The sequence below is a fragment of the Neovison vison genome, chromosome 6, assembly GCF_020171115.1.
Source record: "Neovison vison isolate M4711 chromosome 6, ASM_NN_V1, whole genome shotgun sequence".
NCBI lineage: Eukaryota > Metazoa > Chordata > Mammalia > Carnivora > Mustelidae > Neogale > Neogale vison.
Genome location: NC_058096.1, coordinates 66,218,460 through 66,230,817, shown reverse-complemented (window position 1 = coordinate 66,230,817; position 12,358 = coordinate 66,218,460). Strand labels below are relative to the sequence as shown.

Genomic DNA, 12,358 nt, shown 5'->3' with positions numbered 1-12,358 from the left:
AGCATTTAGAGAAAGGAAGGAAATAGAGGACATACGTATGAATTTGGGCAAAGATACTTCATGAAAATGGGTCTATTGTGTGTTTATGGTTTGAGCTTAAGGTTCTGAATGGTGGGTATAGTGGAATGTGAGTTTACTGGGGAAGAGAAGGCTGGACCTGTGGGCTGTGGCCAGATCACATTAGCCTGTAGGTAATTAGAAACCACTGCAGAATTTTAAGTAGAAGAATAACAACTTTCTAATTGGATTTCTTTTATTTCACCCTTGCTAATTTTAAGGCTGTACATGTAGCATTCTGTTGCTGAAGTTTGGCGACCTCTGGTGTTGAAGTATTAAAAATAAAGCTGTGAAAACCTCATAACTTTTCTCAGATGAGTCTTAGCTTTATTTCTTTTAAGAATTAAATCATAATTACTAATTTGATATTTATCAGTGTCTGGGTACCTATGAAGCTAAATGAATGAGAAAATGTTACAACAAATGTGGATGGGACTGGCTACAAATGAAATGATGTATTTAACCATGCACAGCATACCCAGAGGAATATGGCCGGACTGATCTCTGAGTCTTTGAATGTTTTCACCACCTAACTCCTCATGATCTAGGATGGTGGGCCAAAGAAAATGTGTTTTTTTTGCAGTAAATGGAAGGGTCTTTTTCTAATAATAAATAACTGAGAATACATATACTCTTTACAATGGTGTGATCATTTTTAACATCTCCCCCCCTTTTTAATTGTGTGAACTATCATACTTACAGAAAGTACATACAACATTTATGTGCAGTTTCACTTCCTTTAAGTCTTTGGAGGAACTCACTTTTGAGGAAATCCATAAATAAGGTTTTGTTTTAGGGTTTTGTTTGTTTGTTTTAACTATATCCTTAGTCTAAAAGTTTGGGGAAATGTATTTTTCTATCTTTTAAAATTTAAGGGAACTCTTAAGACTTGATTGTGTCTGAAATAATGAGGTCTATTTCAAACATTTTTTTATCCATGAAATGAAAAGTTTCAATTTATATAATTTGAAAGGTTCCATATGTATAATTCGGATAGAGTAAGGTAGAAATACACTCTGCATATAATAAAATCTAATATAAAACATAAAGATATGCTCATGTAGAAATAGGATAGTCAGTTTGTTAAATTGTCTTGAATTTATTGTGTTGATTACAGATAGTGATGCATTTAGAATCTTTGCTCTTCATAACCTGTACTCACTTACCTTTTAGCTTTTAACATTGCTTTCCCCTCAATATTCAGTTCTTAATTTCTGTCACCATGCAGCTGTTAATATTACCCAAATCAGGCCATTTTCCACTCTACACATAGTGTGTAGAGAATGTGCTTCTGACTCATTTGCTTTCTAGACTCCTTATATAATTAATCAGCTCTTGTCTTTCCTTCCAGAACCCTTTCCTGAATCACTTGCCCACTCTAGTGCAGGGTAGAACTTTTGCCTCAACATATCTACACTTAAACTTTGTTGTACTGATCTTTGCAGATTTTATAAGTCTCTCTACTCTAGAGTACTATGAAGATAGAAACTCAGTAAATGTCTTGAATGAATGAATGACTTAAGAGACTGAGCAAAAACCTTTAAATGCCTCTTGATTGTCTTACCTTTGCATTCTTACATTCCTTTGCATCTTAAATCATACCTTTGCTTTCTTTTTTAATTTTAATTAAATTATAGTGTATTATTTGTTTCAGGGGTACAGGTCTGTGATTCATCAGTCTTACACAATTCACAGCACTCACCATATCCCATGTCCTCCCCAGTGTCCATCACCCAGCAGCCCTATCCTTCCCACTCCTCTCTCCTCCAACAACCCTCAGTTTGTTTCCTAAGATTGAGTCTGTTATAGTTTGTCTCCCTCTCTGGTTTCATGAGGAATTTGAGAAACAAAACAGAATCATAGGGTAAGGGAGGGAAAAATTAAACAAGATGAAATACTTTGCTTTCTTAAAAACTATTCATATTGTATATAAAATAATTCCAGTTGTAGGGTTTGGTATAGACTCTTGATACTCTATTTTTTATTTTTTTTAAAGATTGATTTATTTATTTGATCACAAATAGGCAGAGAGGCAGGCAAGATTGAGAGAGAGAGGAAGGGAAGCAGGCTCCTTGCTGAGCAGAGAGCCTGAAGCGGGCTTGATCCCAGGACCCTGAGATCACGACCTGAGCCGAAGGCAGAGGCTTTAACCCACTGAAGCCACCCAGGCGCCCCTAGACTCTGATACTTTTAATGCTAGTCTTAACAAAGCAACAGAAGAAGGATAAACATCTGGTTTTGTTTAGTATAGTAAATGTATCACAAGATGTAATTTACATAAAATAAAAGTAATTTTAAAAAATATTTATTTATTTGACAGAGATCACAAGTAGGCAGAGAGGCGGGCAGAGAGAGAGGAGGAAGCAGGCTCCCCGCGGAGCAGAGATCCTGATGTGGGGCTCTATCCCAGGATCCCGGGATCATGACCTGAGCCAAGGGCAGAGGCTTTACCCCATTGAGCCACCCAGGTGCCCCAAAAGCAGTCATTTTAAATATCAGTTTAATAAGCCTTGATAAACATATATAACCGCTATCCAGTCAAGATTTAGAACATGTCCACCACCCCCAAAAATTTCCTGTGTACAGCCTGGGGTGAGTAATCATCCCAATATGCCCAAGACCTGAGGGCTTTTCTAGGATAGCACCAGGCAAACAGGACAGTTGATCATTCTGTTCATGCCCCTTTATAGTTGGTCCCCCATCTTCTGTCTCAGGTGTGACCATTGGTCTGCTTTCTGTCACTACAGATTAGTTTTTCCTATTCTATAATTTCATTTAAATGTTTATTTCTTTTGTATCTGCTTTTCTAGCTCAACATCTTGTTTTTGAAGTTCATCCATGTTGCCTGTATCACCTGTTTATTCCATTTTATGCTGAGTTGTATTCTGTTAACATACCAAGAGGTTTTTTTATCCGTTTACCTGTACATTGATGTTTGGTTTTGGTTTTTAGCTATTACAAGTAAAACTTCTATAAATGTTTGTTTATAAGTCTTTTTACAGGTATATGTTTATATTTCTCTTCAAGAAAGGATTAAGATTAAAGTTGCTAGTCATATGATAACTGTATGTTACCTTTATAAGAAGTTACCAAGTTATTTTCAAAGTAGTTCTACTGTTTTTCACTCCCAACAACATATGAGAGTTCCTGTGTTCTACATTCTTACCTATAAATGGTATTCATAGTAATTTCAAGTATAGTCTTAAAATTACTTTTATCATTAGAAAATGACCCTCTTTATTTTAATTTCCTTGCCCATAAATCTCCATTTTCTGATATTAATGTAGATACTCCATCTTTCTAATGATAAGTGTTTGCATGGTATAACTTTCTGCATTTTAACCTATGTGTCTTTATATTTAAAGTTTTTTTCTCACAGACAACATAGACTTACTGTCTTTTTGTAGAGTCTGTCAATTACTACTTTTTAATTGGACTGTTTAGACCATTTACATTCAATGTAATTATCGCTGTGGTTGAGTTTAAGTATTTTACTTTGATATTTATTTTTCATTCCATTTTTTTTCTCCTTTACTGCCACCTTATGGATATAATAAGCCTTTTTTATTTCCCCAATGGGAAGTTTAAGCTATACATCCTTATTTTATTTTTTAAAGTTGTTCCGAAATAGAAAATAGACATGTTAATTTTGTCACAGTCTATAAATAATAATATACCACTTCACATATGAAGTAAGAACCTTGCAACAGTATATTTCTATTTCCCTTTCCTGTCTTATGTTACTATGGTCAGACATTTTTACTTCTATAATACTTTTATAATACTTCGTTGTTTTGCTTTAAGCACTCAATTTCTTAAGAAATTTAAAAGCAAGGGAGAAATATACATTTAGCCACATATTTACCATTTTTGGTGGTCTTTATTCCTCTGTATAGATAGTAACGTCCAGGGGCACCTGGGTGGCTCAGTGGGTTAAAGCCTCTGCCTTCGGCTCAGGTCATGATCCCAAGATCCTGGGATCGAGCCCCACATCAGGCTCATTGCTCAGCAGGGTGCCTGCTTCCTCTCTCCTCTCTCTCTCTCTCTCTGCCGGCCTCTCTGCCTACTTGTGGTCTCTGCCTGTCAAATAAATAAATAAAATCTTTAAAAAAAAAAAAAAAAGATAGTAATGTCCATTTGGAATCCTTTTCTTTAATCCTGAAAGTATTTCTTACAGTGAAAATCTGGTGACAAACTCTCTTAACTTTGGTTTGCTTAATAATGTCTTTTGAAGGTTATTTTCACCAGATACACAATTTCTTGGTTTCCAGCTTTTTCTTTTCATTCTTTGGAGAGGTCTCTAGTTTCTTCTGGATTGGGTTGTTTCTGATGAGTAGTCAGCTGTTATTCCTGTTGTTAATACACTGTGCGTATAATGTGTCTCTTTGTTTTGGGAAAGATTTTTCCTTTTATCAGTGGGTTTTACTGTTTGACTGTAACTCTGTATGGTATTTTTTTGTATCATATTGCTTGAGATTCATTGAACTTTTTATTAAATTTTCATCAAATTTGGAAAAATTTTAGCCACTATTTCTTCAGATAGTTTTTTTTATTGTTGTTCCCCCATCCCCCTTCTGAAACTTGAAACTTCTCAAACATGTACATGTGTTTCTCCGGCCTTTTTTTTTTAATCTCCATACTTCAATTTTTTTCATTTTTCTTTTTCTTTTAAGATGTTTATTTATTTTTGAGAGAGAGAGGGAGAAAGTGCACAAGCATGAGGAGGGGCAGAGGGAGAAGCAGACGCCCCACTCAACAAGGAGCCTGATGTGGGACTTAGTCCCAGGACCCCACGATCATGACCTGAACCAAAGGCAGATGCTTAACCAACTGAGCCATCCAGACACCCCTATATTGACCACCTTTAAGCAATTATGCTTTCAAAGTAATTCAGTAACAACATCAGTTTCTGTAACTTGGGCTTTGTAGTAAACTATTCTTGTAGTACATTTGTAACATGGATGGTAGTAGAAGATATGCTAAATGAAATAAATCAGTCAGAGAAAGACAAATACTGTATTATTCTACTCATGTGGAATTTAAGAAACAAAACTAATGAACATAGGGGGAGGAAAGGAAAAATAGAAAAAGTCAAAAACAGAGGGAAGCAAACCAGAAGAGACTCTTAACTATAAGGGAACAAACTGAGGGTGTCTGGAGGGAAAGTTGGTGAGGGGAGGGCTAATTGGGTGATGGATATTAAGGAGGGTGCTTGATATAATGAGCACTGGTTGTTAACATGCAACTGATGAATCACTAAATTCTATCCTGAAACTAATAATACACTGTATGTTAAGTAAATTGAATTTAAATTGTAAAAAAATTAGAACAAAATAAAAATAGAAATTCTTGGCAATAAAATTACTTACAGTATGCAGAGCTATATTATTTGCCCACCATTTAACATTCCAACCAAGATCTTACACATGTGAAATAATCACAACAGACAAAAATATTAAAAGTTGCATAGTTGGTATTGCAGATGTACTTAAGTATGAGTAAGTGTGGAATTTACAGTAAGAATCTATAGTTAAGGAATCCTGAAAATGATATATCAAAATTACTAAATCATAAGAATTTTTGCAAGAATTTGTAAAATAAGTTTGAGATTTCTTAAACTTTCTAATTTTCTTTAGCTAATTAGATGCTTGCATTTCTTCATATAATTCTTATATTGCCTAAAATCTATAATATTAACAGTTCAAGATACCCTTTTTATTAAGTTGAATTACCAGATATGGGTAGATTTTATTTAAATCATGAAGGTTTAAATAACAATCTGTTTAATTGTTTAAACTTAAAATTATAGCCTCGTGATCTTATAAAATCTTAGTATACCCTGCACAGTTCAAAAGGATTTAGATTTCCCATTATGGTAAAATCAGTGGAGTTTACGGAAATGATTTTTTAAATTATTTTTTAAAAAAATCTTTTCCTCGTTTTGCTATTAATGTTGGGTAGACCATTTTAAGGAGTCAACTGCACATGCATTTGAATCCCATATTTACAAATGACAAACTGTAGCTTTGAGAAGTCAGTTTACCTCCATCAGCTGTAGGCTTAAGTATAAATGGGTAATAAAGTATTATGAAATTTAAATGTGAAAAGAAAATTGGTATACCTCACCCAGAGCTTTTACATACTGAGTGATCCATAAATATTTCTTCTCTTTGTTCCCTTTTTCCTCACTGTGGGATCTTTTAAAAGGAGAACTTACATATTTTGTTACCACTTACTTATTTCAGATGATGGTCTGTTTGCTCTTTTCATGGTTGATCTCACCATGATCAGAAAGTAAGTCACTTCATGGCCAGATATACTGAACACCTTTATTTACTCTGAACTAATTATGTCATAAGTTACTCACCTCTCTGTTCTTTAAATGTTTACTTTCCTTGGCCTCCATGGTACCATTGTCTGTAGGACTTCTTCCAGTCTCTTGGACTTCTGTCTCAGTTTTCTTTTTAAATTTCCCTTTTCCCGGAGCACCTGGGTGGCTCAGACGTTAGCGTCTGCATTCGATTCCGGTCGTGATCCTGGGGTCCTGGGATCAAGCCCTGCATCAGGCTCTCTGCTTGGCTGAAAGCCTGCTTCTCCCTCTCCCCACTCCCCCTGCTTGTATTTTTATTCTCGCTGTCTCTTTCTCTGTCAAGTAAATAAATAAAATCTTCTTTAAAAATTAAAAATTAAGTTTCCCTTTTTCCACATATTTCTGTCCTGTGGGTCCCCATCACTTTTCCTTCAGCGTGCTTTACCTATTATACACTTCTGCAGCCACCTAGCACCTGTACATCAGGTACTACCAGACCTGTTTTTCTACCCTCAAGACCTCTTCTAAATTCTATACCCATTATTTACCACTTAGTTCTTCTTGATTGTCTTGGATACTATTTCCTCTTCCAGCTCTGTGCCTTCACGCTTAATAGTATCAACATCTTTCACAACTACCAAATTAGAAATAGAAATTGTTCATCTTCCAATCAAGTCCAATAAACATTCTTTGATACCATCTCCTAAAATTGGCTTGCCACTGATGAGATTTGAGTTATGTCCTAGTTCTGGCTCTGATTAGTTCTCACCTCTGAAAAGTTGCTCCTTCTAGGCCTCAGTTTTTCTCACCTCTAAAAATGTTTGGACTAGGTCAGAGGTTGGCGACTAGGGCCTAGGAGCCAAATGCACTCTGCTACCTGTTTTTGTAATTAAACTTTTGTTTATAGCTGCATTGTGCCACAGCAGCAGAGTTGAGTAGTGACAGAGGCTCTATGTGCTACAAAGCCTAAAGTATTTACTCTCTGGCAGAAAAAGTTTGCTGACCCCTGTTCTACAGGGTCTTCCTTTTAATTTCCATCTCTGTTAGCCAGTCTGGGGAGAAACTGGTTTTAAGATTTTAAAAAAACAATAAGAAAAAGAATAGAGAAATGATTATAGTAGTTGAGTATTTGGCAAGAGAAATTAAACATAGAAAATCGTAGGACATTAGAACCTTTGTTTCCCCATCTAATGGTCTTAGACATTCAAGATCATGTGGCTATAACAAAGGGATAAAAAGATCTCCATTGCTGCTTCGTGGTGACAGTAAGGCATTTGGTTAATTGCTTTTAAATGATTGATAGTGTACAAATCAGTGATTCCGTTTACTGGTTAGTACCTAGCTTCTTAAAAGTCACAGATATACATATTTTGAAGGTAGAGGACACAGTCAATTAGAATTATAATTAATAGTGATATCATTTTTATATATATTTGATATGATATAATTATAATAGATATATATTTGTGTCACTGTCAAGCAGATTATTTCCCATTTTAATAAAAGATTTTCTATATCTACACTGTATATTAAAGGAAGATTCCAAGTATGTAAAAAATGCTTAAATAAAAGACATAAATATTAAACCTTAATGATACATATGCTGACATGTAGTAATGTCTGCAACTGACTTTGAAATGTATCCAAAAAATAAGGTGGATTGATGTATGGATAGATGGATGGAAACGTGATGAACCAAACATAGTAAAACATTAATCATGTTTTTAAGATAGTTGTTATAAAGGAGAGGGTTTTCACTTTAAAAAAAAAAAAAAGTGCAACTTTTCTTTATATTTGAAATTTTTCATTGTAAAATTTTGGGTAAAGGTTTAGACATGAGTGGCTGTGAGATAGGAATTTAGGGAGAAGATACGGGAGTGAAAGCACACATAATACATAATATACCTTCTTGCTTTCACATTAAATAATTAAAAGTTTTTCGTATGTTAAGCAAACCTTGTGTATAGTGCATATATTTCTCAGCTGTTTTATTGTGTATTTCACAGATTTACTTCAATTGGGAATATCCTTCTACTGGGAATACTCTTAGGATAAATAAAAATAAGAATTATAATATTCACTTCAAGGAGTGTCCTGCCTTTTTATTATTATACAGTTTGTAGCTTAAATTATCTCACATAGCCCCTATCAGAAAGTTAAATGGCTGATAAGTGCATGTGATCTCTGTCCATACAGTAAAAGGATGCATTTACTAATGGACATCATACAATTCGCATTTTTTAGCATTCTTACCAACTTGTGGGGAGTTTTGATTGTGTCCTGTGTTAACAAAATACTGAATAAATAGAGGGAGACTGCACAGGAAATACTCATTGATTCAGAAGTGGGCATTTCTTAATTGTTGATTGTGATGTATATCATAATGCCAAAATGTGTTAAAATGTGTTCAGTGTAAAGTACAAAAATAAAGCAAATATCTTTGTAATTATCACTCATGTTAAGAATTAGAAGAATTACTTATGCCCCATCCCAGTCACAGTCTCTCTTACATCTTCCTATTAAGCTGAATAATCTATTCTTAATTTTTCCAATGAATATTCCCATGTTTTTTATTAGTTTTACAGTTTTACTATGTATACTAAAATAAAGTTTAGTCTTTCCTGTTTTTAAGCTTTATATAAGGCACTCTTATGGTATGTTTTCATTGTTGAGAAAACTCACCATTTTGTGAGATTCATCAGAAGTATGTGTAGCTCTGCTTCTTTCATTTTCATTATTAGTGTACCACTTTATGACTATACTACGGTTTATTTACTAATTCTACTTTTGGATTTTTGCTTGTGCCCGTGGTATTTTATCATGAATAGTGTTGCTTTGGGTGTATAAAAAGTTTCTCTAAGCTAGAGTGTAACCTTAAAATGGAATTACTAAGTTGTAGGGTCATTGAAGGTATGCATTATATACTTATTTATTCATGTCATTGCTGTTGGATTTTTTTGTTCAGCAGTTAAAAGGATCCAGTGGGGTTGCATGGGGACAGAATTATTGTTTAGCTCACTCTGCCTTTTTCACTCCTCCCCGCTTTGCCAGTACATACACACACACACAGACAGAGACACAGATGCACACACACATAACCTTCATCAGGGGTAAAATGGGATATAAGTGTTTGCTTTATTATTTAAAAATAAAAATTAAGATTCCTTTTTAGCCTTCATATTTTAAGTGTGAATAGTTCCTGACTTACAAGTATTTGATATCTACAGCTGCAAAGGCCAGAGACTTCCCTTCCCAGTACTAGATAATACCTTGCTCCTCTCTAAAAAGCTGTACTTCTGCTACAAGGAAGGGAGGATATATAACTAGATATGTGTTTCCAGTACCCAAAAATAAGCTCTCCACAGAATAATGTATTATAATTTAGATTCTTTTTATACATTCTTTTTTTCTTTTCAATGCCCTCAGAGGTTTGCTCAGAAATTATCTTTTAGGAATTAAAGGTCAGTTTTTAGTTAACTGGATTTCTTTTGGGCTTTTATTGACAAATAATACTATAGCTCAGAATGTCCTTTCCACTTATCTTACTTAAACTTTATGCACTCAGATATTTAAATAATTATGAAAGATGTAATTGGCATATAACAAAGTGCATGTTTTTAAAGTATACAGTTTGGGAAGTTTTGACATATGTATGCACACATGAAACTATCAAGATAATGAACATTTTCCTCACCCCAGTAATTTCCTAGTGCTCTTTGTAATACTTCTCTCCAGCCTTTCACAATCATGGCTTTTCTTTCTGTTGTTGTAAACAAAATTTTCTAGAATTCCCTATGAGTGAAATTATACAGTAGGTACTCTTTTTTATCTGGCTTCTTTTATTGGGTATAATTATTTGTAGATTCAGCCATGTTCTTTTTTTGTTACTGAGTAGCATTCCATCATATGGGTATACCACCATTTGTTTATTCATTCATCTGTCATGGACATTTGAGTTGTTTCTGCTTTTTGGCACCTGCAAAAAAGATGTTCTGCACATTTGTGTAAAAGTTTTTGTATGAACATATGCTTTCATTTCTCTTGGGTAAATACTTAGGAGTGGGAGTGATGGATATATGGTAAGTATATGTTTAACTTTTTAACAAACTGCCGAAGTGTTTTCTAAGGTGCCATACAGTTTTACATTTCCACTAGCAGTGGATGAGCCTCAATTGCTCTGCATCCTCACCAAAACTTGGTATACACAATCTTTTTTTAACTTTACTCTTCTGAGTTAGATATGTAGGTGGTATCTTACAGTTTTAACTGGCACTTCCCTGATGACAATGATGTTGAGTATTTCTTCATGTGCTTATTTACTATGTAAATAAGGGTAAACTGTCTTTACTTGGGTAAAGTGTCTGGTTGTATCTTTTGCCCATTGGGGGGGGTTGTTTGTCCTTTTGTTTTTGAATTATAGGACTCTTTTGTATATTCTAGGTAGAAGTCCTTTGCAGAATGTATGTTTTACAAGCATTTTCTTTCAGTTTGTAGCTTGCCTTTTTATTTTTATAAGAGTATCTTTTAAAGAACAAAACTCTTAAATCTTGATTAAGTTCTGGTTTTAATGAAATCTAGAGAATTAGAACAACAACAAAAAAGCAAAAAAAACAAAAAACCCTGCAGTTCTTACTTTGCTCTGATTATTCACTGGTTGCCACCACAAATCAAGTACTTACTACATTACACTCCTTCTTTGCCACTCTTTTTGAATTGTAAATGGCCAAATATTTTAACAAATTTGTTTTATACCAGGCTTTAGAATCATAAAGACGAGTAGTGATGTATGTCATCTTTCTCCGAAGTCCTTATTTTTAGTAATTAGTATTTCTTCCTGTCATCTGTTTTGTGCAGTTAGTTCTGTATGCTTTCCTTTGTCCAGCCCATACTATGTCTCTAGAGGCAGTGAAGTGCTCAGTGTATTTTTATCTTGTATTACAGTTACACTTTTTCCCACACACTAACATCTAAGTTCATTATAACAAAAAAATCTCTGGCTCTTTGTATTCTCCATATGTCATCACATAGTTTCTTGTACACAGGGAACAATCACTAAATATTCATTGATTGAATGGAATTATTGATGACAGTATCTGAGTAAGGTTCTCCTGATTAATTTATTGATAATAAACGCTTTGGCTATACTTTACTAAATGCAGTAGATGGTTTTTCTTGATAGAACGATGTTTGGTTTTTACTTGACTGTTTTTAAGTGATCTTTTTGTATAACCCTGGTTTAACATGATTATCATAAAAGTCTGTGTAGGGTAATATAGCATAGGATCTATAGTCAGTTAAAAATCTTTTGCAAAGTCTGCTCTGTTTAATGAATAATATATTTCATGACTTTGGAATTCTTTTTTTCCAATGAAACCAGTACATTAAAACATAAAGATTGTATTTGAATGTATATAGAAAAATATGGCAATAACTTGGCTTTCTCTGTCTAGGTCCTGGGAACACCAACAAGGGAGCAAATTAGAGAAATGAACCCAAACTACACAGAATTCAAATTCCCTCAAATTAAGGCGCATCCTTGGACTAAGGTGAGTCAAAATGAGTTTTTTTAGCACATTAACCAATAGTTAACTTAAACTCTCATTGTTTTTAAACTAAATTATTTTGGTACTAGATAGCTCCCTGAGTACAAAGTATGTAGCAGTTCTGCATGTAAAGATAGTTGGGTAGTTATACTTTAGTGTTTCAGTGACTGTATACTTTTTGTCCCCACTGATTTTCTGTAGGCAGTTTTCAGCCTGGGGTTTTATTTGTAGGTTGAGGACAGTGTACCTATACCATTAAAATATAGAATTTCATTAGGTATAATATCTTATATATAAATAATGACTGCTTAAAACTCAAAAGTCAGTTTCTTTACACAGAGGTACTTGCTCAATATCATGTAGCATATGAAAACATGTATTTCATATATTTTCTTTATTCTTTTTTGGAACTGTTTATAGGCCTTATGATACTATGTGTTTTTCTTCT

The 12,358-nt window shown here is 34.0% G+C and overlaps 1 protein-coding gene across 2 annotated transcripts in view; it reads left to right on the top strand.

The window, feature by feature from the left end:
* The window catches only part of GSK3B (glycogen synthase kinase 3 beta), a 221,283-nt gene that overhangs the window by 165,079 nt on the left and 43,846 nt on the right, over positions 1 to 12,358 (top strand). For both annotated transcript variants that reach the window (XM_044251458.1, XM_044251459.1), the window contains exon 8: positions 11,818 to 11,913. In XM_044251458.1, coding sequence (XP_044107393.1) covers positions 11,818 to 11,913 — 96 coding nt within the window. The remainder of the gene's footprint in view (positions 1 to 11,817; positions 11,914 to 12,358) is intronic.